We start from the raw sequence: 26,653 nt of genomic DNA on the forward strand, positions 1-26,653 counted from the left end.
GGGAGAAGTAAACAGAGTAAGGCAGCATCGGTGATTGGACTGGAGAGGAGAGTGCAGAGGAGAAACTATTTGCAATGGGCTCCAGAAAGTATCCTCACCCATTTTATCCTCCTCCCTTTAACGCGACAGTGGCAGTGGTCTGCCGAAGTACCCTGCATGTCACACTTGGCTCAGAGAACAAGGAGGCTGCAATTCACATACTGATCCTCCCCTAACTGTAGCCTGGCCGCTTAAATATAGTGGGAGAACCCAAGACTCTTGCAATATAATCCACTCCGGTTATTTGGTCTGTAAGGAAGGATACGTGTCATTCGCTTTCGGCTGGGTTACCGCCTCGTTCCGTGATCACCAGATGAATATGATTAAAATGTGACTGGTCTTGACGCTGCACTCGAGGCACGGTCGATATTACGAGGTGCTCTGTAGCTCTGCTGGTGGCCTACTTCCATTTTAAATCTGCTTCTACTAAAGATTGCTGCCATGTCTGAGTCAGCTGTGGAAAGCCTGTTGCCAGCATTTAAGCGAGCAGGCCTCATCGCCCCAGGCGATACCATTCTCGACTCCTCCGATGAAAAAGTGCCAGGATCAGGGTTGCTATTCTGAAGTAGACACCGATCCCCGTTCTTCTGCTCTTCTGCCCAGAACCGCCACCCCGTCTTCCAAATTCTCTTGCTCCACGGTTACCTTAACCGGAGTACGGTAGACACTGCTTTGAAAATCCCCTCGGAGGTCTCCACGTTTAGGTGCTTTAAACCTGAAAGAACAATTCCTTGTGTCCAAGGCATTTCGATATTCCTCCAAATCCACGGACAACAGCCACTAGTTAGGATTCACCAGGCAACCGAACCAGGGCATACATTTACCCCACCTCATTGCATCAGATGTTAACATCGCATGCGATTTCCACCGGAAAGGCTCATTTTTCCAACCCCGGGTTTATCCCAACCCATCCTATCTGGGCAATTACCAATTAGTGGTTGGTTCTGGTTTTTGCGAAAATCCCCCGATGAGACAGAAAACTGGTGGGCTTTCAGAGAGCCAGTCGGTAGTTCTCCGCAAGGTACTGCTCTCTTCTCTCTCCCTCTTCGAGGAGGCATGCGTGAGATGGGACAAAACCATGTAGCGGTGAACGGCGGGGGAGGCGGGGAGGCTCGCTCGCACCGAATGGTCCTCTCCGTGGTGCCGAGGCTCCCTCCGTGGGGTTGGGGAAGCCAGACGGGGAGAGATGTCGGCTCCGAATCCCATCATCCCCCAGCTCGGCCCCCAGAGGAGTTCCAGCCTTGGACCGTCCGTCGGAGGGGACGCGGATGAGAGCGACTATGGCAGGTCGGTGTCCAGCAGGGGAGCGGGCAGCGGCGGGCCGGGTCCGAGTCCACCGCACGCCTGGGGAGAGACGGCCTGGAGGGAAGCGAGGAGTCCAGTGTGTCCGCAGGCGGGGCCCGAGGCTGTCATGTGGGGGCGCCCTCGCTGGCGCTGCTGGGGGCTTTGCACGTGTGCACGTCGAGGGCTTCCAGGCAGTCCTGGCAGCGGACGGCGCAGCACCAGTGGAACTTGCACTCGCACTTGGTCATCCTGGTGACGCGGGCCGTGTCGTAGCCCCTCCCGCAGCACATGACCTCGCAGCTGTCCATGCCGCGGGACGTCAGGTTGCACACCCGGCCCGCCGTCCCTAGGGAGCCTGAGGGAGAGAAGGCGGGAGAGTTTTACCGATACAGGGAATCTATTCACCCCAGGGCATAGCATATAGTAATCACTTGATAAAAATAACCACAATACTACTGGTGTATGTGAGGCAATTACTATAGGCCGAGCACTGTACTAAGCACTGGGGAAGATAAACGATAATCAGATCAGACAAGTCCCTGCCCCTTATGGGGCTCACAAACTCAGAGGGAGGGAGAACAGGTATTTAATCTCCATTATACATTTGGGAAACTGAGGTACAGAGAAGCCAGGAAGGGAGCTGGAGGTTAACGGGAGGCAGAAACGCCGACAAAGCAGTCGTCACAAATTTGGGCCTGATCCACAGAGATTAAGAGTGACTTTAATAATAACGGTGGTGTTTGTTAAGCGATTACTGTGTCAAGCACTGTTCTAAGCACTGGGGTAGATACAGACTCATCAGTTTGGAGGCAGGCCCTATCCTATGTGGGGCTTCCAGTCTTAGTCCCCATTTTATAGATGAGAGAACTGAGGCACAGAGAAGTGAAGTGACTGGCCCAGGGTCACACAGCCGACAAGTGGCGGAGCTGGGAATAGAACCCAGGTCCTTCTGACTCCCAGGCCCGTGCTCTGTCCACTATACCACACTGCTCCACTAGAAGAAGGGGATCCCGGAATCGGCCAGCCCTTCCTGACCAAAGGTCAAAATGCTAAGACCTGCTGGGATCCCCTGGAACTAGCTATCAGGGAACAGAAACATCTATAAATGATATATCACAATTTATTCTCTACTAGACTGCAAGCTCGTTGTGGACAGGGAGTGTGTCTACCAACTCTGTTATTTTGACCTCTCCTAAGCACTTAGTACAGTGTTCTGCACCCAGTAAGTGCTCAACAGATGGGATTGATTGATATGTTATCTATTTACATTAATGTCTGTCTCCCGCTCTTAACTGTAAGCTCACTGCGGGCGGGGAACATGTTGGTATTTGTTAAGCGCTTACTATGTGCAGAGCACTGTTCTAAGCACTGGGGTAGATACAGGGTAATCAGGTGAGGTTCACAGTTAATCCCCAATTTACAGATGAGGTAACTGAGGCACAGAGAAGTTAAGTGACTTGCCCACAGTCACACAGCTGACAAGAGGCAGAGCCGGGAGTCGAACCCATGACCTCTGACTCCAAAGCCCAGGCTCTTTCCACTGAGCCACGAACATGTCTACCAACTCCCTTATATTGTACTCTCCCAAGCACTTAATACAGTGTTCTGCACACAGTAAACACTCAATAAATGCAATTGATTGTTAAATTATTTATATTAATATCTGTCTCCCCTTCTTGAATGTAAGTTCACTGTGAGCAGGAACATGTCTACTAACTCTGTTGTACTCTCCCAAGCACTTAGTAAATCGTTCTGCACATGGTAAACGCTCAATAAATACCACTGAGGATGAGGATGATGATCCCTTCAGGCACCCCTCCCTCAATCAATCGATCAATCAACCAAGGAGTCAAGAGAGTCTTCAAGGCCCAGGCTACGTCCTCTTTCCATCATCCTTCCAAGAGTTCATTCACAACCATAAGACTGGTTAGGTATCACCTGCATCCAACACACAGCAAGCATAAATGGCCCAGGTCTTTGTAATCAGCATCAAGGGCCTGATTTGCCTTTTCAAACCCAACCTGGGGTTTTTCTGGAACTTGTACCAAGGCAAGACCTAGCCTATTTTGATGCTAAAATTGCAGAAGTTCACAACTTCTGTTGGACTGTGTACTCAAAAATATCCCAGAGGGAGGAACTGCATGTTCCATCACAAGGGGCCATTTTTCCCCAGACCGATGGAATGTGTGTGCTCGGTTCCATTTCTCTGTCCCATCAGAAACCCTCAGAGCACCTTCTGAGAAGAGTGCCCATCTATACGTCGGGCACGTGGCCGCTGAATAAGGTTTGGCAATTATAATCATCACGGTAAAGCAGCGTGGCCTACTGGAAAGAGCATGAGCCTGAGAGTCGGATGACCTGGGTTCTAATCCCAGCCCTGCCTCTCCCGTGTGACTTGGCACAAGTCACTTCACTTCGCTGTACCTCAGTTCCCTCAAATGGATAATGGAGATTAAATACCTCTTCTCCCTCCCTCTGAGCTTATGAGCCCCATGTGGAACAGGGACTGTGTCTGATCTGATTATCATGTACCTACCCCAGCGTTTAGTACAGTGCTTGGCACAGTAAGCACTTAACATATGCCACAAATGTTGCTATTACTTTTATCAAGGGTTTACTATGCGCTATACACTGGGGTAAATATAGAGCAGGTATCTTATGCCCTTAGCACAGTGCTTGGCATACAGTAAGGATTTAACAAGTAGCGTGGCTCAGTGGAAAGAACACGGGCTGGGAGTCAGAGGTAATGGGTTCTAATCCCGGCTCCGCCACTTGTCAGCTGGGTGATTTGGGGCAAGGCACTTAACTTCTCTGTGCCTCGGTTACCTCATCTGTAAAATGGGAATTGAGTCTGTGAGCCCCACATGGGACAGCCTGATTACCTTGTATCCTCCCCAGCGCTTAGAACAGTGCTTCGTTCATAGTGAGCACTTAACAAATACTAATATTATTATTATAACAAATACCACAGTTATTACTATAGCTTGTGCTTAACAAATATTACTATTATTATTTCGCTGATGAGGAAAGTGAAGCCCAGGGAGGCTAATGGCCTTGCTCAAGGCCATACAACAGGTCAGTGGCAGAGCCGGGACTAGGATCCAGATCTCCTGACTCCCAGAGGTGGCTCTCTCCACCTGGCCACCCCGAATGAACATGGACTGGCCTAGTGCAGTTGCACATTCAGTTGTTTCCACTTGAAACATTTGTTCGTTGGTCGTGGCTGTTCACGCAGAGCTCAGTAATTTACAGCTTGGAAAGGTCCTTATACTGGGACAGACCGTCCTTTCCCCAGGTTTACGGGATGCAACTCCCAACCGAGGCTTGACATCTCTAGCTCCAATTTGCACTCCATCTGCCCGATTAAGCACTTCCAACTTCCAAACGCTTGTCACAATAATGAACACACTTAAGCCTTTTTGAATCTTATTTCCTTTTCACTGGATTCTTTGCCAATGTCGGGGTAGGCCAGACCAAGCAATACAAAAAAACAACCCAAAGTCCCATACCTAACTTATCACTAAAATAAACCTTCAAACCCTTCCTCTGTACTTCTCCTTTTCTTGATTAAACCACAATCTAATACACTACAGGCAGGCAGCACAACTATAATGGTCCAGAGGTGGAAACTCCCAAATGTGAACATCTGGCTTTCAGGCTGTTTTGATACACGACAAGCTCAAGCCATAAAAAACTCTTCAGGGAGAGAGGGACGGACAAAAGAAGCCAAAGTTTTCAAGGGCCTAATTCAGGGGTGGCTGTGGGACGCAAACTAAATCTCCAGCAGTGGAATCTGCAAGAAGAGGAGGCTAGGGTGAAGGTCAAGCAGCTGGACACACGGTTTCTCGGAAACCATCCCGCTCTCTTTGGAGAGAACAGCCAGAACACAATTATGGCCTAGAAAGGTGATGATGGACAGGAGCTTTCCAGAGTACAGATCCTCCAATGTGGGAATAATAATAATTATGATAGTTATTAAGTACTTACTACGTACCAGGCACAGTACTAAGTGCTGCGGGGGGTATCAGCTAATCGGGTTGGACACAGACACTCAACTGGTCATTTCAACTTCCTTCCGAGGCAACAGCACCCAAAGCTAGTTCTCCCAAGTCTGATCTCCAAATGCAGGAGGTAAAGTTTTCTACGAATCAGGAACAAAGGGAAAGGGTAGGGCAGTCCTGACTTTCCTTCCTGTGCAGAATGAATCCATAGTCTAAATTGGTTTGGCCAGGAGAATCTCTGGGGAGGAGCACAGCCCACCGCATCTGCTCTGATGAAACAGTGAAATGTGGAGCACCACCCCCCCAAGCTGGCTAATTAATAGCCACTCTGGGAGGGATCTAGTCTTCCTCGACCCGCCTGTCTTCTGGGGATGTCACTTACATTGGGGCAATAATAATAGCCCCCACCTCAAATAGGTGTTACTGGTAGTATATATTTCACATTTCAGGAGGCCTCAGGGGACCTCGAAATGGAAAGAGCTCACAAGCCTGGGAGTCAGAAGACCTGGGTCCTATCCTGGCTCTGCCACTTTTTTTATTAATGGCATTTATTAAGTATTTACTCTGTGCCAGGCACTGTACTAGGGTTGGGGTAAATACAAGCTAATTAGGTTGGTCACAGTTCATGTCCCACATGGGACTCACAATCAGTCCCCATTTTACAGGTGAGTTAACTGAGGCAGAGAGGAAGTGAAGTGACTTGTCCAAGGTCAGACAGCAGACAAGTGGCAGAGCCAGGATTAGAATCCAGGTCCTTCTGACTCCCGGGCCCATTCTTGCTGTGCGACTGGGTAGGTCATTTAACTAATTTGTGCCTCAGTTTCCTCATCTGAAAAATGGGGATTCAATACCTGTTCCCCTCCTCATTAGACTATGTATTCCATGAGAGACAAGCACTGTTTTTCAATCTGCATCTACTCCATCCAACTCTGTGATTAGTACAGTACTTGGCACCTAATAAGTTTTTAATAAATACCATTATTATTCTTAATATGTGGATGCAGAAGAAAACTCGTTCCTGGATAGCATCAGCATGAGGGGTTTGATTTGACAACAAAACCTGGAGAAAACCTACCACCAGTCAGGTTGGTGATCCTTTATCGGCCACACCAACAAAAGTATCCTCCTTATGATCTTCAATGGTCATCAGTCATCAATGTTATTTAATGAGCACTTACTATGTGCAGAGCACTCTCTAAGCACACAGGAGAGTACAGAACATCATCATCAGAAGCGGCAACTCAGAGACAGACTCCCTCCTCCTTCTCCCTCTTCCTTCTTCCTCCTAGCTGTAATTGATGTTAGGGATTGTAAACTTCTAGACTGTAAGCTTCTTGAGGGTAGGGATCAGGGCTTCCCTCCAGCTTAGACTGTGAGCTCATGCGGGACAGGAACAGTTTTCAACCTGATTGACTTGCACCTACCCCTGAGTTTAGAACAGTGCCGGGCATATTGTAAGTGCTTAACAAGTACCACAATTACTTTATTGTACTTCCCAAGCTCTCAGTACAGTGCTCTGTACAGAGTAAGTGCTCAATAAATACTACTGATGATGAAGACCATCACCAGTATTAAAGGACACTGTGCCGAGCACTGTCTAAACACTCTTTATGGTATTTGTTAGGGGCTTACTAGGTGCCAGGCACTTTACTAAGAATTGGGGTAGATGCAAGATAATTAGGTCCATGCCCACAAGGGGCTCACAGTCTTAATCTCCATTTTCCAGATGAAGTAACCAAGGCTCAGAGAAATGAAGTGACTTTCCCAAGGTCACACGGCGGATAAATGGTGGAGCTGGAATTAGAACCCATGTCCTTCTGATTCCCAGGCCTGTTCCTTATGCACTAAGCCACACTGCTTCTTGGGAGATACAGTACACCCTCTCTGAGCCTTCCCGATGCTTTGTTGAGTGTGCTGTCCCATATATACTACTTGGGGCTGAGGAGTTTGTACAGGATGCTGTCCCCACCTGATGGTCAACATAATAATAACAATAATAATAATAATAAGGACTGTGAGTCCCATGGGGGACAGAGATGGTGTCCAATCTAATTAGCTTTCATCTCCCCAAGTGCTTAGTACAGTGTTTGGAACATAGTAAGCACTTAACAAATAATTGTGGTACTGGTTCCTTTCACCCTCTCACCAATGAGCCCACCCACCTGGGAGCTCGTTTTCTCAAAGACCTCACCTCTGGATTCTCTTGGCTATGGACCCCGGGGTAGCATTTCTTCAAACAGGACAACCTTCTCACCAGCATGAGACCCCACTGGCATCTCTTTCTAAAGAAAGACTGACACTTCCACCACCCCTGCCCACCCCATCACCACCTCCATCCCATACTTCCCCAACCTCACTACCTCCCCACTTCACCACTGCTCTGCTTAGGTGAATGATGGAAGTGCAGCAGTGGCAATAAAAGGCAGGAACCCGTGAGTCACCCCCGTTTCCCTCTTGCTCTATTCCCTTCTTCCACTTTTCTCCTTTTCCTTCCGCTTCCTTGTCCCCCCCTTTTTTTCTCCAACTCTCTGTCCTTCTTTCTTCATTTGTGAGACTATTTTACCCTCTTCCTTTCTGTCCTCCCCTCATTTTCAGTCTTGCCCTCTGCAAGACCCACCCCGTAGACCACCAAGATTCTGGTCTCATTATTCCAGTGGGGCACCAGCAGGCCAACAAATAAAGTATCTCCTTGCCCTTAAGTTCCAGAAAGGAAAAAGAGTGCCAAGTAACAGAAAAAACAACAGAACCACTTCTATCCCTCCTTCCTCTCCTTTTTACAATGAAAGTTCTTCATGAGATGGAGCGAGGAGCAAGGCAATAATGAAATAGCCACAGTCAGACACTCAGAAGATGCATAATCACACAGAGACAGGGCATGCATTCGCCAGCACACACACACACAAAGATACACACACGCACATGCACAGCCCTGGGAGTCAGAAGGCCATGGGTTCCAAACCGGGCTCAACCACTTGTCTATGTGACCTTGGGCAAGTCACTTCACTTCTCTGTGCCTCAGTTACCTCATCTGTAAAATGGAGATTGAGCCTGTAGGACCCTGATTTGCTTATATCTACCCCAGCACTTAGTACAATGCCTCTTAAAAACTAAGCCTTCAACAAATACCACAATTATTATAAACATAAGCTCAAAGTCCAAGGCAGATAAAGAGATGGAAGATTAGACAAGGAGAGAGTATATTTTGGCTATGCAAAATCATTTTTCCTTTCTCAGCATTAGCTTTAAAAGATTCATCTAAAATCCAATTGGCTTTATTTTGGAGTAATAGAATACTGCTTGCCATACAAACTATTTGGTTAATAGTCATGTATTAACATACAACCTGCTACCAAACCTTCCATATGGCCTGAATTTCTATTCAATGTGCATAAATCCTACCGCAATACCCGCTTTTGCAAGCTGGAGTAGGGAAGCAGAGAAGCCCAAGGTTAGCCAGTTAGCTAGTCCCGGAGTAGAGGTCAGAACCCAGTGGTCCCATCTTCTGGCTTGATGCCTCCTTATCTCAAAGAAAGTGCTGGGAAGAACAGTGTTTGTATATTTTTCTAAGTCATGTGTTCCAACAACTCTAAAATCATTCTGCAGCAAAATCCACCGCCCAGCCCTTCCTTAGATAACAGCCTCGAGGTCCCGGCCTACAAAATGACTTGGAATTTCTCCTCCTTGCCCTACATGAATCCCACCCAAACTTTCATCATTTTCCTCCTCTCCCTGTCCCCGCTCTGACTTGGGTATTATTTGAACCTGACCGATGGGATGCAATCTACAAGCTTTGGCAACTCTCTTCCAACTAACTGCCTAGCACGCAAATCTGTCATAACCCTGTTGGAGATTAGGTTTCAAGTGGTTCTGAGCACCATTTGTGGTAATGGGGTTTGTGTGAAATGAACCTGATACCTGATAGCTCATATCCAGCCTTGGCCACATAGCTGTCAGGCAGGTATCCCTCTTTCAACGGGGAACAAGTAAAACAACTGTTCGTCTCAATTTGTCTCTTGAACTTGACTGGAGAAGAGGTTGTTCTGCTTGTTTCTTGGCACTGGTAAGGAGACCCTAAGATGACCCCGGCCTCCGGTCAACCTCTCACATCAGGAAGTCCATAACGCTCTGGGATTAGGTGCAGACACTCTCTGGAGGGGATAAGCGGCATTCCTCTGTTTAGAGATGAACTGATCACCCACTTAAAAGGTTCCTCCTGATTGGCAGATGCCCGAGGCAATAACCAAGGCAGATAAAAACAGCCAAGAGAACAGCCATCTCAGTGTGTCCTGTGCTCGAGATCTTACCTCGAATTTGATGAAGTATTTAGTCTGTCAAATGTCACCTGCACTCTGTTGTCTCCGTCTAATCTTACTGTCTGGGTGATGGGAGGCGGGAGGGTGTATTTATAGGTGAGAGGTTACGGCTTTTATCCTCCATTTGAAGGCTGGAAGAAGATGAATGAATGGTCCATGTTTTTCTGCCATTTATCTTTCACAGAAGTCTGTGTTTTGAGCTTGATATTCCTCAAAATGACTTACGATGGACAATTTAAATATTAGCACTTGGGGTATATTTGAAATGCTTGCAACTAAGGCTGATTTGATCGGGGGAATCTTCGTAAAGGGGAACTAACGGAAACATTTTTGTGGATCTACCTCAAATCCATACCGAGGAATCACGTTATTTAGCATCCATACCATTTAGTGCTTGACAATGCTTAAAGGAGTCAGGGAAAACCCCTAGCTACTGGACGTGCCCCTAGAGGACTGAGGTAAATGCAGTATACTTTGACCTTAGCAGAGTATAGCCATCTGGGATAAGCCATTCCATTTCAATTTTTGATTCAGAAAATATTTTGGAATTTAACTTTCAGAAAACAGACATTTAGTGATGCGATGTCTCTTGCAGGACATTCCATAAGAGATCTTATCCGTGATTTACTCTGAGGGAAAATAAAAATAATCTCACACGTCACGTATGCGTATTTGCACGACAGCGTATAATGAATCCAGAACAAAGACACCTGATCTGAGTATTCCGAAGAGGATGAGGAGCCGCTGACAGATTTGTTCATTTCTGTCACCCTCCCAGGATGGTTCTGGTTCAGCAGATGGATCAGGTCCAGTGGGAGACTGGGGAAATTTGTTCAGAGCCCTGAGGGCAGGGATCACGTCTATCAACTCTTTGTGCTGTACTCTCCCAAGTGATTTGTATAGTGCTCTGCACCTAGTAAGTGCTCAGTAAACTCCACCGATTGACTAATTGATTCGGCATCAAACCTCTCCTCTTTTTTTGTGAATGAAAAGAGAAAATCAGCATAGTAGTCTCTTTCTAATAGGAGAAAGTTTCACAGAAGCAAATTATTTGGTTCACTGGTACCTTTCAGGGTTTAAAACAGGAGGCATCTATGAATTACTCTATGACCTGCCGCATGACTTAGGGCAAGTCACTTACCTTCTCTGTGCTTCCATTTCCTCAGCTGCAAAATGAGTATTCAACACCTTTTCTCCCTCCTGTGTTGACTGTGAGCCCCACGAGAGACCTGAATCACATTCAGTCTGATTAACTTGTACCTACCCCAGGGCTTAGAACAGTGGGTGACACATAGTAAGCACTTAAATACCATAAAAAAATTACTTTAAATTGAAGCCGGGAAATTTGCTTTTAGATATAATCCAGGAACCTCGACTGAAGTCTCCAGATTCAGTTCAGAAGAGCCAGTTGTGGGCAGGGATTTTCTTTGTTGCTGAACTGTACTTTGCAAGTGCTTAGTACAGTGCTCTGCACACAGTAAGCGCTCAATAAATACGATTGAATAAATGAACCAGTTCTCCAATATCAGGCAACTTATAAGAAATCCTAGTAAATCGCACCATATACCAAGCACCTAGCTTATTCTCTCCCAGGGTTTGGGGCAGTGCTCTGATCACAGAAAGCACTTAATAAATACTATTACTACTGCTACTACTTAGGGCTGGCAGTTTTGATGCTGCATTTTTTTTTTTAAACTGGGACTCAGCTATCATACTCTATGAGACTTAAAAGACATTGAGGTTCTGGTCATTTAAAATGGCCTATAAATGTTCAGGCAGCGACTGAATCCAGCAGCCCAAGATATTCCCCTTCATACAGGCTGATGGAGCAGCTGACAATCAGCATCCTTGAAATAAAAGCTTCCTGACCCATCACCTCCAGAACAGGGAAGGGAAGAACTTTAACTAGGAATAAATAACTAATTTGTTGGCCTAGTCTCCAACAAGGGCTGGATTTAGCACCTGGAGATCTCAGCATCTAACAAAAAGGAGAAGGAATGACTCTCCAACTTCAATTCCACCCGTAAACTGTTTCATATCCCTTGTCACCCTGTGTTAATTTTAGCTGCAGAGAAACTAAATAAAAAATTTAATATTATTATTATTTGTTAAGCGCTTACTTTGTGTCAAGTACTGTTCCAAGTGCTTGGGTAGAAACAAAGTCCCTGTCCCTTATGGGGCTCGCAGTCTAAGTAGGAGGGGGAACAGGCATTTAATCCCCATTTTATAGTTGGGGAAACTGAGATACAGAGTATTTAAGAGACTTGCCCACGGTCAAACAGCAAGTGATCGGCAGAGCCGGGATTAGAATCCGGGTCCTCTGGCTTCCAGGCCAGTGCTCTTTCCACTGGGCCAAACTGCTTCTTGAATCAAAAGCATCATTTCAGTGGTAGCTGCAAATCCTGGGCTCTTCCACGATTGTGAACTCCTTGAGAGCAGGGACCTGATCATTCTCCCCTCTTAAAATTCCTCCAGTCCCAGAGGAAATGGATGGCACTAAATTGGGGCTCGAGGGGATCGTCTGTGGTCAAGTGCAGGAACACTCTGCCTAAGTGCAGGAGCTGCAGCGAAGTATAGTGGATAAGGCACAGGCTTGGGAATCAGAAAGTTATGATTTTTAATCCTGGCTCTGCCACTTGTCTGCTGTGCCGCCTTGGGCAAGTCATTTCACTTCTCTGTACTTCAGTTACCTCATTTGTACAAGGGGAATTGAGACTGTGAGCCCCACGTGGAACAGGTACTGTGTCCAACCTAATTCGCTTGTATCCACCCCAGCGCTTAGCCTGGCACAGGCACAAAGTAAGCACTTAACAAATACCATAATAATTATTATTAATCTTTGATCAGATCCATAAATACCAAGTGAAAGTTGGGACAGTGGATATTTAGCCACGGATACCAAGAATCCTCTTCCAAGTCCCAAACCAAGTCAGTGGCACTGCCAGGATTGAATTCTTCTGATGATCAGAGTTCAGGATGTTTTCCATATCACTCCAGGATCTGGCAGCCCGTAAATCAAAGACTTCGTTCTCCTTAATCTAGGTCCTTACCAATTCTTTCTGTGGGATAACATCCTTCTTAAAACAGAGGTTCAGGTGGTAGCAGATAAAGAGACCAGCAGCATGCTGTATCCCCTACTTTGAACTTTGACATGTTTTTGCTCTCATTTGCCCAGAGAATCCTCACAAAAAATATACAGATACTGGTGTGAAGAGAGCAGCCCACATCATACCCATTGTACTGGTGCCAGCACTTTTGCAAAACAGGGATGATGGGATTCCATGGCTTAGTGGATAGAGCACAGGCCTGGGAGTCAGAAGGACCTGGTTTCTAATCCCAGCTCCACCATACGTCTGCCGAGTGATCTTGGGTAAGTCACTTGACTTCTCTGTGCCTCAGTTACCTCGGCTGTAAAATGGGAACTAAGAGTGTGAGTCCCATATGGGACAGGGAACTGTGTCCAACCTGATCAACTTGTAGCTACCCCAGCGCTTAGAACAGTGCTTGGAACACAGTAAGCATTTAACAAGTACCTTAATTATTACTGTTACACCATTTGTAGCATATGGTGGGGTCTCTTTGGGGCATTTTGAAAGATACACTCTCACTACAGGCAGGGAACGGGTCTACCGGCTCTGTTACACCATACTTTCCCAAGCACTTAGTTCAATGTTTTGCAAAGAATGAGTGCTCAAAAAATACAATTAGTTGATGAAGATGTCTCTCTGGAAAAAGGGTGGGAGTAGCTTTTGTAAATGAAGTGTCATTTACCCTCACACCACTGTACTAAGTGCTCGAGAGAGTACTATAGAGCCAGTAGACATGATCCCTCAAGAAGCTTACACTTTCATGGAGTTCATAATAATGTTGGTATTTGTTAAGCGCTTACTATGTGCAGAGCACTGTTCTAAGCACTGGGGGAGATACGGGGTAATTAGGTTGTCCCACGTGAGGCTCACAGTTAATCTCCATTTTACAGATGAGGGAACTGAGGCACAGAGAAGTTGTGACTTGCCCACAGTCACCCAGCTGACAGGTGGTGGAGCAGGGATTCGAACCCATGACCTCTGACTCCCAAGCCCCCGTTCTGGATGAGTTCAATCATGCTGCAGCTGACAGTTAAAGAGCAAACTAGGGAGGACAAACTAGGTATGTCAAATTGGCTGGAATCCAGGTGAGGTAAAATGGTGACTTCAAATCTGTGCATCATCGGTATGATGAAGGGAGGCTGGATGGTCTAAGATGGGGAGGGTGTGAAAGAAGCCATCTTCTTTTTCCCAGCTCTGTAACCCAGAGGGATGCCTACCTGCTGCTTGAATGCTGTCCTTTAAGATCTCTCAGACCATTTAAAAGCCTGGGTGTTGGGCATTCTGCTAAGCAACAGGGTCAGTTGTTTTCTCTGCTAGCTTATCCAAACTAGTAAGAAAAGGGCAGAGGAATAAGAGGAGAGTCTCTTCAATAATAAATGTTTCTTCTCTCCTGATTATAGAAAGAATGAGCAAGGAATTAGGAAGAGAAGTTGAATTCCCTGCACCATGAAAAAGAGTGCAGCCTAGTGGAAAGAGCTCAGGACTGGAAGTCAAGAGACCTAAATTCTAGAACCAGCTCCTCCACTTGCTCGCTGTGTGACTTTAGGCAAATCGCTTGACTTTTCTGAACCTCAGTTTCCTCATCAAGAACATAAGGATTAAATACCTCTTCTCGCTCCAGCCGAGACTGTGAGTTCTGGATGGGAGAGGGATTTTACTGGATCGGATTATCTTGATTCTACCCCAGGGCTTAAAAGAGTGCCTGGTACATAGTAAATGCTTAACATGTACACAGTTATTATAATTACCTTAGGTAGAACCCCTACAGCGGGGGTGTTCCGAGAGTTTCCCCACCCTCTTCACTCCAGGTCAGCACACTGTTTGGGACCCTACCTAAGTTGAGGGAAGGAAAGGGTAGATAGCACCTGTTGGCTACAATCGCACTGTCAGCGGGGCAACTGCTCACCTTTTTTTTTTAAAGGGTATTTACTAAGCACTTACTTTATTCCAGGTACTCTCCTAAGCACTGGGGCAGATAATAAAATAATAATAGTAATAATAGTATTTGTTAATCACTATGTGTCAAGCACTAGTTTAGATACATGCTAATGAGATTGGATAAAGTGCCTTTCCCATATGGGGCTCACAGTCTTAATCTCTCATTTTACAGATGAGATAACTGAGGCACAGAGAAGTGGAATGACTTGCCCAAGGTCAGGCCACAGAAAAGTGGCAAAGTTGGGATTAGAACCCAGATCCCCCTCTGACTCCCAGACCCATGCTCTATCCACTAGGCCACACTGCTTTCTGTTTGCAGAGCACTGTGCTAGGCACTTAGGAGAGTACATACTATGACAGAGTTGGTAGACACAATCCCTACACTCAAAGATCAATCTAGTGAGGAGCTAATGACTCAGTACCGTGTTCTGCACACAGTAAGTGTTCAATAAATACCATCTATTGATTGATTGCTAGGCATGAAACCTCCTTTTAGGCTCTGAAAATGCCTGCTGCATTTACTCTGATATCCTCTCTGCTTTGAGGTATTTTGTAGAGGCCCAAATCCCCACTGGAAGGCATCTGTATATCCCAGCTTGATGAAACATGATGCCAAATCCCCAGTACTGTGGTTTATTAAAACAGAATGGGTTTACACCAGATTAGGTGTGATATTTTGGCATGGAGTGCTATGATTTTCTGGTTCACAGATGTGTGGTCTTTCTCTATTCCCTTTTCATGATTTTACCCAACTCCTGAGAACCGGGGCACAAAGAAGCAGGAAAGCAGGGCTGCAAACAGTGTGGTTTGAACAGCACAAGGTGTTCCTGGGACCGAGGTGAGCCTGGGAACTGAGTTAGTTGTTGAGATTTAGTGTTAATGATTTTCCCTCATTTGGGAATTTCAGGCCATGTCTTTAGAAATGTCTGCCTTGGGTCCATTCTGGAAAAATATTCCAATTGTAAGTTCCTTGTGGGCAGGGGCCATTTTCCCTTTTTTTAAAATAAATGGTATTTGTCACTGTGTGCCAGACACTGTACTAAGCCCTGGGGTAGATACAAGCTAATCAAGTTGGACACAGTACATGTCCCACAGAGTCTTAATCCCCATTTTCCAGATGAGATAAGTGAGGCACAGAGAAGTTAAATTACTTAACCCAGGCCACCCAGCAGACAAGTGGCGGAGCTGGGATTAGAACCCAGGTCCTTCTGACTCCCAGTCCCTTGCTCTATCCATTAGGCCTACTCTGCTCCTCACTTGTCCTTTTCCAACTGCTTAGTACAGGGCTCAACACACTGTAGCTGCTCAGAAAATACCACTGACTGACTGTAAACAGAGGGTATTTCTCCTATTCAAAAAGAAGAGGAAGGGGAATCTATTACTCACCATCCCTCTGCCTCTCCCATATCCACGAGGAAGGCCAGTAACAAGGACTGTTCATTTTCTGTGAGCATTTGAGCTGAAGCTGTGGCAGTGCCGAAGCTATCCTCACATTAGGTGCCTTTGGAAATTTCGTCGGGTTCTTTCCTGATGAGATGTGAACGAGTTTCCTTTCCAGGTGGGCCACATCTGTGTCCCCAGGTGATTCAAGACTTGAATTGAGAAGTAGCGTGGCACAGTAGATAGAGCACAGGCTTGTGAGTTAGAAGGACCAGGGTTCTAATCCCAGATCCTCCACTTGTCTGCCGTGTGACCTCGGGCAAATCACTTAATTCCTCTATGTCTCAGTTATCTCATCTGTAAAATGGGGATTAAAGCTGTGAGCCCCATGTGGGACAGGGCTGTGTTCAATCTGATTTGCTTGTATCCATCCCAGCGCTTAGTACAGTGACTGGCACCTAGTAAGCGCTTAACAAACACCATTAAAAAAAAATCAGGATGGTCAGCTGTAAAATGGGCAAACATGGGGATAAACAGGTTCAGACTTCTCTATTTGCTGCTTCCAGCCCTCTCTTCCTCTGTTCTTTTTGGACAGCAAGAGGATTCAGAAAGAGGGACTCCTAGTGTCCCATTAACAATCATGGCATTTGTTAGGAGCTTACCGTGTGCCAAGTACTCTATTAAGCACTGGGGTAGATTCAAGATCATCAGGTCCCACACGGGGCTCACATTCTAGGTACGAGGGAAAACAAGTATTATTGAATCCCCATTTTTCAGATGAGAGAACTGAGGCACAGAGAAGTGAAGTGACTTGTCCATGGCCACAGAGCAGACAGTGGCAGAGCCGGCATTAGAACCCAGGTCCTCTGACTGCCAGGCCCATCTTCCTGGTGGACTGATCCTAGGCAATACCTCCCAAGAGGTTGCATTCATTTTCCATTTCTGAACATTGAACTTGATGATCTGTTATAAGTATTTTCTCTCCTTCTTCCTTGGTGTTTCAATTTTCTCATTCATTTATTCATTCAATTGTACTTATTGAGCACTACCTGTGTGCAAAGCACTGTACTAAACACTCGGGAGGTTACAGTACAACAGAGTTGGTAGACATATTCCCTGGCCACAAGGAACTTACATCCTAGGCTGAATTGGTGGGGCGGTCCTTGCTGCTTGAGGGCCTGAAAATAGAAATACCCACTGCTTATTCTCTAGGAGCAGAGCTTGTGTTTGACAATTAAGTCCTTGACTTATATACATTTCTGTAATTTATTTATATTAATGTCTGTCACTCCCTTTAGACACTGTAAGCTCACTGTGGTCAGGGAATGTGTCTGTTTATTGTTATAGTGTACTCTCCCCAGTGTTTAGTACAGTGCTCCACACACAGTATGTGCTCAATAAATACAATTGACTGCCTCACTGACTGACTCTCCGGCTCTTCTGCCAAAGGATTTTCTCAGTACGAGTCTGTTCTCCCATTAGACTTGGAGGATTTTCTGCAGGCAACTGAGAGGCAAATAACTCTAGCACCTTAAGATGTTTTAACTTTGTACAGCTTGGTCAGCAACTGCCTCTTGAACCCTTAGGTCTGACTTCTGATCTTAAGTCACAGTTCTCAGAACATCTACTTCTATGGGTACCCAAAGGTAGAAATTGCACTTCTGAAGAAATATAGAGCATCTCTATAGTAGTTTGGTGCCTCAGCATTCTGGATCTTGTCATAAGGACAGACTAGGATGCTATCACCCTTTTCTGGGCCCTTTTCACCATTCTTCTCCTCCCATTCTATTTCCCCCCACAGTGTTTGTGAAGAAGAGCACAAACTTGAGATATTCAGGATTTCCACAGAAATGACATGTCCAGATTAATTGTTGAGGTCCACTGCCTTATGTTAGCAAAAAGCAAGCCAGAAATGGTAATAAATTTTGCTTGGCACTGAAATTTGAGGAAACTCTTTTAAAATATTTTATGACTGACAAACTCCCTAGTTCCTATTTAGTGATTTGAAATGAAATTTCCTGCCTGAAAGAACTTTTGTCACTTCCAAAGACACCTAATTCTCAACTACAGAGAAAGGCACTGAGAGAATTCAGCTGGACACCTAACTCTCAACTAGGGAGAAAGGCACTGAGAGAATTCAGCTGGATTTAAGGGATTAGTAGATAGAGATAGACTGTAAGGTGAGAGATTTTGCACTTCTCAGACTAAAGGCATTTTATAAATCCAAAGCATGGCCATTAGAGAGACCATTTCTACCAGTGCAGCATAGCCCTGTAGAAGGAGGACGGGCTTGCTAGTCAGAGGACCTGGGTTCCACACCAGGTCTGCTACTTGCCTGATGTGAGTCCTTGGATTAGTCATTCAAACTTCTCTGTAAAAGCAGAATTAGATACCCGTTCTCCCTCTTATTTAGACTGTCAGCACTATGAGGGACAGGGACTGAGTCCAACCTGCTTATCTTGTATCTATCCCAGCACTTAATATTATACTTAACACACAGTAAGAACTTTACAAATATTATTATTATTACCACTAAGGACTGTGAATCACTGATCGTTGTGGGAAGGGAAAGCATCTGCCTACTCCGTTGTATTGTATTCTCTCAAGTGCTTGATAAATACTACTGTTGTTGATGATACATAAAGTTTACAAGCTGCTATCGTGGGGCAGTGTCCTTCTCTGGGTGGTTCTCATCCCTGTGGTGGTGCTTCAGAATACATCTTTCCACTGGGTAGGAGAATCCAGAGATGTTGATCATCATCTCCGAGCACAGCCCTTCTCCCCACTGGTGGAGTCACCACTGATTTCAGGATGAAAGAAGAGTGACAAGCCAGACCAGCAATACGGTTTAAGCCTCTCTGTTTAAGTAATATGTCACAGACACAGTCCAGGTAAAGTCTGGGCATATGCACCTAGGGAGCTGGGATGATACCAGCTTTCATAGCCCAGTCCTGGACAATTTTAGAAAACTATACAGATTCCTGGGAATTTCAACTGTCCCATTTAGATTGGTCAGCCTCCCTGCCATAATCTCTATGTTACTCTTGCACTCTTTAAAAGTCCATAGTTAGGCTTGAATAGGCTTGGGGGTCTGCCCAGTTAACACCCCACTGTATTCTGGAACTTGTAATTTAGGCTACTTGAAATGTCAGGGGACATTAACACCACCTTTCTCTCCCCTTTCTTCTTCCTCTTACTTTCTCCTGGTTATCAAGAGGGAAGGGGAAAGCTTGTAAACTTGAGATGGTGTTCAGTCAATTCAAGCATTTGAAAGGAAAATTTGTAGGTTGGGCAGGCACAATTGTCTTTCTTTAATGATTAGTGACCTGCTCGTGCTGTGTTCCAGTGAAAAAGTGACTGTAAAGTCAGGGCCAAGGCTTGTCTTATGTTCTAAATGGGAAGGCTCTATCATTTGTGGAAATCTCAAACAAGTTTGAAAAGCACTGGCATGGAAGAGAAGCAGCAATGCTGGATAGCCTCCAATTCCCCAAAGGCGAACATCCGGTGAACTTGTTGGATTTTCAAGTTTAGAACCAGAGTTGTTACAGAAGGAGGGTAGTTTAGATAATTGCTAATTAGCCTTCTGGGATTCAGGATCTTTGACAGACATTTTCTTCTCATCAGCCTTATGAAGAGACATTTCTGTTGAAAGTGAAATCACTATGGCAATTCATTCCTGACCTCTTGGGATACCCTGACTAGAATATTTTAAATAAAGATGGATAGGTAAGGTGTGTCTTCCTTACCTGCATCCCGGTCCTTGATACAGTAGTCTGGAGAGTTCTCAAAATACACTAAGTCATTTTTGGTTGGTTTCTTGAACCTCTTGTTTGCCACGGTGAAGCCGGTCCCATCTTGATTCATGACCACCTGAATGGCCCCGTTGTATTTTCTCCACAGATAATCTCCTGTTTTCCTAAAGTCCGCCATGGCGAGCCAACAGGTCCTCAGAGTACAGGATCCACTCACCCCATGGCATTTACACTCTTGCTTCAGGAACCGCTTGACGGCCTATCGGAAAAGAGGGTGAAATATAAAGAGGAGAAAAGGAAGTGAAAGAGGTTTTGTTTATCTGACAGTCTCTCTTCCCTTCCCTTAATTTTGGAGTTGGCCCAGAAGCCTCCAGCTCTAGCAACATCCACTGGAACTGTATAGCCCATCCCCACAAATGAGGATGATTCCCATCTCTTTGGGATTTTCTTCAGATATTCTCTCCAATCCAAGAATTTAGCATTGTTTTCTCTATTGGATTTCTGTTTTACTCACAAGCATATACACACAATTCAGCTTTCTTGTTAAATTATGAGAAAATACCTTTGTCTCTGGTCTTTAACTTCTCTGAAGAGTCATTTTATCCATTTAAGGTAGGGATCAAGAAATGAATTTCACTGTTGCCACTCCCCTTACTATTAAACACATTATGTGTCAACAAAAACCAAGGCATCACATCTTATTCCCCATAAGCCATTTAAATAATAAATTTACTTTCAACAAGTCATCCTCTTTGGCATTCAAACCTGTTGAGGACGAGTAGACTGTAAGCTCATTGGGGGCAGGGAATGTGTCTGTTTACTGTTGCATTGTACTCTCCCAAAAATGCTTATTACAGTGCTTTGCACACAGTAAGCTCTCAATAAATGATTGAATGAATGAAAGAATTAATTAATAGTAGTGATGCTATTTATTGAGCACAAAACCCCAGGAAGACTGGTGGCTGCTGCAGTGACTGCTGTGGCTACCTGCATCTTGGACTCTGAGACATGAAAAGCCTGAAATTCTGTTACCGATTTGTACATTCCAAGTGCTTAGTACAGTGCTCTGCACATAGTAAGCAAGTGCTCAATAAATACTATTGAATGAATGAATGAATGAAATTCTTTTTCTCTAGATATAGCACCCTACCGATTTGGTTTTTATTTTGTCTATTTGTCTGGGTTGTGTTTTAACCATTCATCATTCCTGATGAACAAATATCAGAGCTATTATTATTATTACTATTAATGCCAACCACTCTCCAATCAACAAAATAACTAGCCTTCCCTCCCAGTACACCCTCGTTGTTATTGTGGTTCCCTGGATCAGGGGGTGTGAGTTGCTTATGGCCCTGATCTCTCTCTCATCAGACTCTAAAGGAGTTTGAGGACCAGGACAATCTCTATTCTTTAAGCACTAAGCACATAATCCAGAGCTTGTATTCCAGGAATGCTTATTGACTTGTTTTCTCCTCTGGAACTTCAAAATCGAAGTTTATCAGTATGCCAAAGACAACTTTTGAAGCCTTCCTGTTTTTTAAAGACTAAGGCTTAAGATCCTCCTCAGTGTTTAGCCCCTTGGGGGTGGGGGATCATTAATTGACCTATAAATACATCACAGTAGGATTTTAATTGCTTAATTGTTAAATCCTTTGGTACTTATTTTTGATCTAATGCTTAAAACTTTGACCTTGGGTGCTTAAACTTTTGACCCCTGGAAGATTACTCTCAGGAGCCTGGAAAGCGACCTACTACAGAGTTCTGTTCATGGGAGAAAAGTGTGCCTTTTGAGGGAAGTGGAGTTGGATGCAAGATGGTTAACTGTAAGCTTACCAGTACTACATAAAATACAAGATTACAGTTTCCTGGGTTATCATATTTCTGGAATTTGTATTTTATGTATACCTGCATAAAAGCAATTACACTGAATGGACAGGTTTAATGAATAAACATGCTTAGAAAATTGTGTAAGAATGCCAAATGGCCATGTTTTACAAATTTATTTTGGCCTCAGGGGCTAGTTTCCTTTCCACTTGCCCTTATTTTGCCCGAGTCTATACTAATTTGCTTAGCTGATTTGGAATTTTTTTTCAATTTTTGGTCCTCTCCTGAGAAATGTTTTAGTGGGAACTAGATTTTAGTCTTCTTCTGCTAGAGAAACACAGCTGACCATTGCCACTTCTTTTCATTTTAAATTTAAACTGAGATCCCTGCTTTGATTTGGGGATTCCCTGGAGATTTGGAATTAATGGCCCACGGGACTCTGTTTCAGCTGTCCTTGCGCCAACCACCTGATTCTGGCATATCACGCTTCCACCCAACTTCCAAGAGCCCACAGTCTGCTCTTCTCCCACTCAAATCTCAATCAAATCATAATCAGTCACTAGTAATCAAGCAATGGAGCCGTGTGGCTTAGCAGAAAGAGCGCAGGCCTGGGAGTCAGAAGCACTGGATTCCTATGCCAACTCAGCCAGTTGCCTGCTGTGTGACCTTGGGCAAGTCATGAAACTTCTCTGTTCTGATGTAAAATGGGGATTCAATGCCTGTTCTCTCTCCTACTTAGACTACGAGCCCCATGAGGGACAGGGACTGTGTCCAACCTGATTAACTTATATTTATCCCACTGCTTAGGACAGTGCTTGACACATAGTAAGGGCTTAACAAATACCAAAATAAGAACTGTAGTAATAATAATGGTATTTATTGAGAGCTTACCATATGGACAGCAGGATATTAAGGGCTTGGGAGAGTACAGTGGAGTAAGTAGATGCAATTCCTACTCTCGAGGAGCTTGTGATCTAGTCGGTGAGACGGACATTACAATAAATTTCAGGTAGAGGCAGCAACGTTAAGGCTATGTCCGTGAATGCTGTGGGAATTCAGATTTCTCTGTTCTTGCTTTGCTCAGAGTTATTTTTCCTCTTTTTATGTGGTATTTGTTAAGCACTTACTGTATGCCGGTCACTATTCTAAGTACTGCAGTAGGTATAAAATAATCAGGTTGGACACGATTCCTGTCCCATATGGGGTTCACAGTCCTAAACCCCATTTTACAGAAGAGGTCACTGAAGCACAGAGAAGTAAACTGACTCACCCAAGGCCACACAGCAGATAAGCAGCAGAGCTAGGACCAGCACCCAGGTCCTTCCAATTCCCCGGCCCGTGCACTTATTTGGCAACTGGTGCCTGGTTTTTCCTTCTGCCATGGACTGAGAGAGTCTGTTTGTGGTAGTCCAGTGTGGCTCCACTTGTGCTGTGGGAGTCCCAGTCCAGATCTGAAAGTCAGAGGATCTGGTCTCTGGACCTAACTCTGCCACTTGCCTACTGGGCAGTTTTTGACCAAGTCACTGGACCTCTTCACTGTCCCCCTCGGCAAAATTGGGAAATAATACCTGCCTTTCTCTAACTCACAGGGAAGTTGTGAAGACAAAAATAGCTGAAGTAATCAATCAATCATATTAATTGAGTACTTATTGTGCGCAGAGCACTGTGCTAAACATTTAGGAGAGTACAATATAACAGAGTGGGTAGATACGTTCTCCTCTCCTATGAATCGATGCTTTGTCATGGCAGGAGAGTTTGCATATGCTGATGAAACTTAGAATAATGCCGTACAGGGCTAACCATAAAGGAAAGGTCTAAGCTCAAGTGTCAGACAAATCGATTCACCTGTGCTGGGCAGCAGGGGCACGGGAAAGAGTCAAAGGCGGATGATCAAGTGATCAAAATGACAACTGTTGATCAAGTGACAATGGCAGAGACCCAAGTTTTAACTGTATGGAAGATGGCAGTGGTCTGTATTTTTACCAGGAATACTCTATAGATACATATACCAGAATGACCTTGTGACAGAAGATGAGACATTCTGAAGAGGGGGTGTCCATGGAGTCTCTGTGGGTCTGGAAATGACTCGACGGCATTTGAAGATGAAGTCGAGTTCCCTGCCCACCACAAGTTTACAGTCTAAAGGGATGTGACAGCTCTTTGGAAATCAAAGTGTTGCATAAAATCAAGATTCGTTTTGGAGTTTTTCATCTAAAATAAGGCCTTCTCAAACCACAGGCTCAGAGTCAGAGAGGCTCCTGAACTAACAATACCAGGTAATTTTCCATTCTCAAGGAAAACTCCTCTCTCATGAATCCTGGGGCCAGGTCTGTCCAAGAACACCTCCTCTGTGGAAATGACCAATGGGAATTCCCATCAATAAAAAAAAAAATTAGCTGTATTAGCAAGGCTCAGAAAAATTCCAACTGTGTCTTTTTTGCTTTGCATTTTAAAAATCGTTTTAGCTTAAAAAAATGCCTAAAGAAAATGAACCAGACATAAGAATAAACTCCCTGCTCTCATTTTCTATTCACATTGCTGGGAAGCAGAAACCCTCCAGACATCTGCTCAGATGGTCTTCTCTCTTTAACTGCAAGAATCTCCTTGGACTTGAAGATGAGAACAGTTCTTGAGAATCCGAAATCCCCAAGTAAAGAGCAAAGAAAAGCTATGTTAATGGGCTCTCTGTCTATACGCGATTGGCTCCAAATGCAATTATACCCATCTCCTTTCTTCACAGCTCTATTTCTTCAGCTATACCTTTCCCTCCCTCCCACCTTGCTCACTCCATGCCTGTTCCAGCAGTTCAGAAGCAGAAGCCACCGGTGGTCATCAAACTGGAGGAGGGAGGAGGTGGGGGGATGACAGAGAGGGTGAGGGTTTTACAAGCTGTGACTTTCCTTGTTCTATTACCCCTGTTCTCAAAGTCAGGGAGGACAGCAATCCCAAAATTTACTGGGTCTGCTTAATGACTAAGCACATTCAGATTCTGATTTCTCCAGAAAAAAAGCTTGGTCACAGAAAGAGCTTGGTTCCAGCTCATTCCAATGGAGAAGGATCTTACTTGGTTCTTAAATCAATCAATCAGTGGTATCTATTGAGCACTTACTGTGTATAGAGCAATGTACTAAACACTTTGGAGAGTACAACACATTCCTTGCCCACAGCTAGCTCACAGCCTAGAGGACTTTGAACAATCCTGTCTACCCACAGGGATGAATGTCTACTTTTTTTTTTTTAAAGCCAGTACGTTTTCACTGAAGGATGAACTGATCTGAGACTCGTAAGCCTTTGCTGGGAAGGGATACTTTTTGAGCCTGGCTGCCATTCACATCTGTAAAGTCAGGAGCCACGTGATTTACAGTTAAAGTAGATTTATATTACTGTGCAATTAACTTCAGTGAGTCAAGATCCATTGCCTTATTGTACAGCAGAGCTAAACATATATTCGTGAAAATTAAGATTTCATTTGGGCAAGAAAAAAAATCCATCTCTGAGATAAACCAGGAGCATCACTTAAACCCTGGAGATAGTAAGGGTAAAAAGACACATCTTTTCAGATACAGGCAATGGGCTATCTTATTGCCTGTTCAAGATCTTTATTATAATTAAGCAGCACATTCCCATCAAATGTAGAACGCTTTATAACTTACATATGCTGCATAAATGTCTAGGCAAAAAGGTCAGTAGGCATTTTTTTCAACCTCTTGCACAACTAGTAATTGACAATAGTTGCAGCAATTGCACAACCAATGATTATTCTTGGCAGCTGTTTCTACTTTATGGCTATAAATGAGCAAAATTAAGGAATGCTGGTTTTTGCCTATCAAGGGAGGTACTATTTGTAAACAGTTCAGATCACACTCATCAGATTATTTTTTTTTGGCTGACCAAGTGCCTTCTCTTTTCAAAGGGAGTTTCTTAAGGAGCCCGAGAAGAAGTTTTTCATCTTCCCAGTTGATTTCTCCTTTTCTCTCTTCTCTCTCCCGGAAGTCTTGCTGGGAACTCCTGGTTTTACCGTGCTACTTTCTGCACTGTACCAATGAAGTTTTAAGGTCAGGGGTCATGACCTGCCCATCAAGTACCAATTTGATTCCTCCATGGACCAATTTGGGACAACTCCAGCCCTTTGGGATATCTACCGGGAGTCTGTGCAGCGTAAGCTTATTATGGTCAGGGAATGTGTCTGTTATACTGTTGTGATGTACTCCCCCAAGCACTTAGTCCAATGTCCTGCACACAGTAAGCGCTCAATAAATATGATCGATTGATTGATTTCCTGGCAGTGGGGAGAATCCATAAGGCAGAGGGCAACCCTGCCACACCGTCTGTACTTGAGGCATTTTATTAGGGAGAATGAAGGGTTAGTAGTCACTCTAAACCCCACCTAGGCCCAAGAGAAACAGCATGGCCTAGTGTATAGAGCAAAGGTCTGGGATTTTGAGGTTCTGAGTTCTAATCCAGGCCCTGCCACTTAATCTCACATGTGACCAGTGGGAAGTCACTACTCTGTACCTCAACTTCCTCATCTGTAAAAATGGGGATTCAATACCAGTTTTCCCTCCTACTTTTGTTTTTATTCTGACTTTTGTTCTAATTTTATGTATTGTTTATTTGTCCTAATCTCTTAAAATGTATTAATATTTTATTGTTTCATGGCTCGTGGTGTATCTTATCTCCAGTCCTCTCCCTGACCTTCATTCAAAGATTGAGAACCCTTCGAGAGACATGGTTCATGTCTTATTCCCACTTGCGTTCATTCAATCGCATTTACTGAGCACTTATCATGTGCAGAGCACTGTACTAAGCGCTTGGGAGAGTACAATACTACAACAAACGGACACATTCCTTGCTCACAGTCAGCTCACAGTATAGAAGGCGAGATAGACACCAATATACACAAATAAATAAATAAATTACAGCTGTAATTTAAATAAATTAAATAAATAAAGTAAATATGTGCTGTGGGGATGGGAGGGACGATGAATGAAGGGAGAATGTGAGGGTGACACAGAAGAGAGTGGGAAAAGAGG

General features: G+C 44.6%; 1 protein-coding gene across 2 annotated transcripts in view; it reads right to left on the reverse strand.

The window, feature by feature from the left end:
* Nucleotides 1-599: 599 nt before the first annotated feature.
* Nucleotides 600-26,653, reverse strand: part of WNT2 (Wnt family member 2) — a 39,716-nt gene continuing 13,662 nt past the window's right edge. The window contains 2 exon segments of one of the 2 annotated variants that reach the window (NM_001242738.1): nt 600-1,678; nt 19,791-20,055. In NM_001242738.1, the coding sequence (NP_001229667.1) occupies nt 1,449-1,678; nt 19,791-20,055 (495 nt within the window). In that variant the 3' untranslated portion in view covers nt 600-1,448. 2 annotated transcript variants of the gene reach the window in all.

The sequence above is a fragment of the Ornithorhynchus anatinus genome, chromosome 10 (assembly GCF_004115215.2).
Source record: "Ornithorhynchus anatinus isolate Pmale09 chromosome 10, mOrnAna1.pri.v4, whole genome shotgun sequence".
Taxonomy (NCBI): domain Eukaryota; kingdom Metazoa; phylum Chordata; class Mammalia; order Monotremata; family Ornithorhynchidae; genus Ornithorhynchus; species Ornithorhynchus anatinus.